Source organism: Carlito syrichta, unplaced genomic scaffold, assembly GCF_000164805.1.
Source record: "Carlito syrichta isolate Samal-C Ts95f unplaced genomic scaffold, Tarsius_syrichta-2.0.1 Scaffold156020, whole genome shotgun sequence".
In the NCBI taxonomy this organism is placed as follows: Eukaryota; Metazoa; Chordata; class Mammalia; order Primates; family Tarsiidae; genus Carlito; species Carlito syrichta.
The window spans coordinates 90,170-92,052 of NW_007100116.1; the positions used below are offsets into that span (position 1 = coordinate 90,170).

General features: G+C 64.5%; 2 protein-coding genes across 2 annotated transcripts in view; one reads left to right on the plus strand and one right to left on the minus strand.

Annotated features, from left to right (window-relative positions):
* Positions 1-311, plus strand: part of PSPN (persephin) — a 962-nt gene extending 651 nt beyond the window's left edge. The window contains exon 2 of the mRNA XM_021709071.1: positions 2-311. Coding sequence (XP_021564746.1) covers positions 2-159 — 158 coding nt within the window. The 3' untranslated portion in view covers positions 160-311. The remainder of the gene's footprint in view (position 1) is intronic.
* A 96-nt stretch (positions 312-407) lies between these two features.
* ALKBH7 (alkB homolog 7) overlaps positions 408-1,883 on the minus strand; it is a 1,730-nt gene continuing 254 nt past the window's right edge. The window contains exons 2-4 of the mRNA XM_021709072.1: positions 1,044-1,217; positions 831-955; positions 408-636 (exon numbers count right to left, since the gene is read on the minus strand). Of these exons, the coding sequence (XP_021564747.1) occupies positions 474-636; positions 831-955; positions 1,044-1,217 (462 nt within the window). The 3' untranslated portion in view covers positions 408-473. The remainder of the gene's footprint in view (positions 637-830; positions 956-1,043; positions 1,218-1,883) is intronic.

Below are 1,883 nucleotides of genomic sequence, written 5' to 3' on the forward strand. Positions count from 1 at the left end.
CACGGCCTGGTGCTGGCACGGCTGCGGAGCCAGGGCCGAGCCCATGGCGGGCCCTGCTGCCGGCCCACCCGCTACGTCGACCTGGCCTTCCTTGATGACCGTCACCGCTGGCAGCGGCTGCCTCAGCTCTCAGCGGCCGCTTGTGGCTGTGGCGGCTGAAGGTGCCCATCCAGGGCCTGGGAGCTGTCGGCAGGGAGCTCGGCTGAGTTATTTATTGGAGACTGGGGTGTGGAGAAGACGATAAGGGGAGGGGGGCTGGGGCGGCCAAAAGGGCACAATAAAAGCCACCACCCTCCTGGCCTGTGACCGTGTGCGCAGCCGGTGTGCGTCTCAGCTCCAATAGGCAGGGTCAGGCTTCACCTGCCGATCCCAACCCCGGCCAACAGCCCGTGCAAGGAAGGCTGCCTTGTTCATTCTTCAACTTTATTCACAAATCCAGTGTCTGTGGGAGGCTGGGGGGCAGGCCTCGGGAGTCAGCAGGCCAGGGGGGGCTGTCCGGGCTCCCCTGGCCCCATCCCTTCAGGAAGGGAGCGGCAGATCACGGAGATGCGTCGGCCCCGGGGGATCTGACGCTCCCCGAAAAAGGACTCTTCGTCCCGAAGGATCTCATGGGTGAAGTCATAGCGGGCCGAGTCCCTGCAAGAAAAGGCAGGCTGTGACTCGGGGTGGGGGGCGGGGAGACCTGGGTTCCAGCCCCTCTGCTGCCTTCTGTACCCGCCCTGGGTTAAGGGTAGAGTGTGGGGATGGCTGGATTGAGGAAATGTGCTGGGGGCATCACATGGGTGCATCTGGTACTTTCCGGAGGGGTAGGGGTTCCCGGCAGACGGTACCTAAGGATGTACAGGGAGCCTGGTTCCAGCAGGAGTTCCAGCCACTCCCCCGGCTCCTGGGTGTGCACCAGCCGCATGATGCTGGGAGACAGGAGCGACAGGCCGGCGATGGTGGCTCCGCAGAACTGGAAGAAGAGGTGGGGTGGGGGTCGTCAGACTCTGGCCTGGCCATCCCCCGCTGCTGGGCACTCCCAGGCGCGGGCCTCTGCCCACCTTGATGCTGTCCACGTGGGGTTTGATGTAGCCCTGAGCTTCCAGGTCCAGCACGTGCACCGGGGAGAGCAGGGCCTGGCCGGGGCTGAAGGCGGCTGCCTGCACGCGCTGCAGGATGGTCCGGCTGGCCTCTGACCAGCGAGACTTCTCTGTCTCCCGGAAGCCATGGATAGCCTGCACAGATAGCTTGGGTCAAGCCTGGGGGCTCCCAGGGGGAACAGGAAACTGAGGCACACGGGGGCAGAGTGCAGGGCAAGGGTTTCCCCTGACCCCTGACGCCACCCTCATCTCACAACCACGTCTCTATCTAGGTCTCAGACCCTTACTGGGACCCCCGCCCAAGCCCCATCTATGCCTGATGCCCTCTGTACCTGCCCTTAGGCACCAATTCCCAGTCCCCCAGCTGGTCCTGACTCCAGTTTTGCCTCAGTCTCCGCTCACAGGTTGATCCCACTCAAGCCTCCAGGCTCTGCTCCCAACCACGGACCCCTCCTTCGTCTCGCTCCATACTATTTCCGCCCTTATCCTTGGTCCCAACACCCGTGGGTTCCAGATTCTGCCTCCAGTTATGGCCCTGCCCTCATCTCCAAAGTGCCCGTGCTGCTGCCAATGTCCCCATCGCCCACGTCCTGCCCTTGTCACCGCCCAGGTCCCAGCCCCTAACCCACCAGAGCCCCGCCCCTACACGCCAGTTTTAGTTACCGCCCACAGCGCGGCCCCGCCCCGCCTCGGTCCTCGACCTCCCTGCTTCCGCCCCTAACGCTCAAACCCCTCCCCATCCGGTTCTGGTCTTTCTGACTCCGCCCCATACTTCCGGTACCCGGTCCCGTCCCCAGCGTG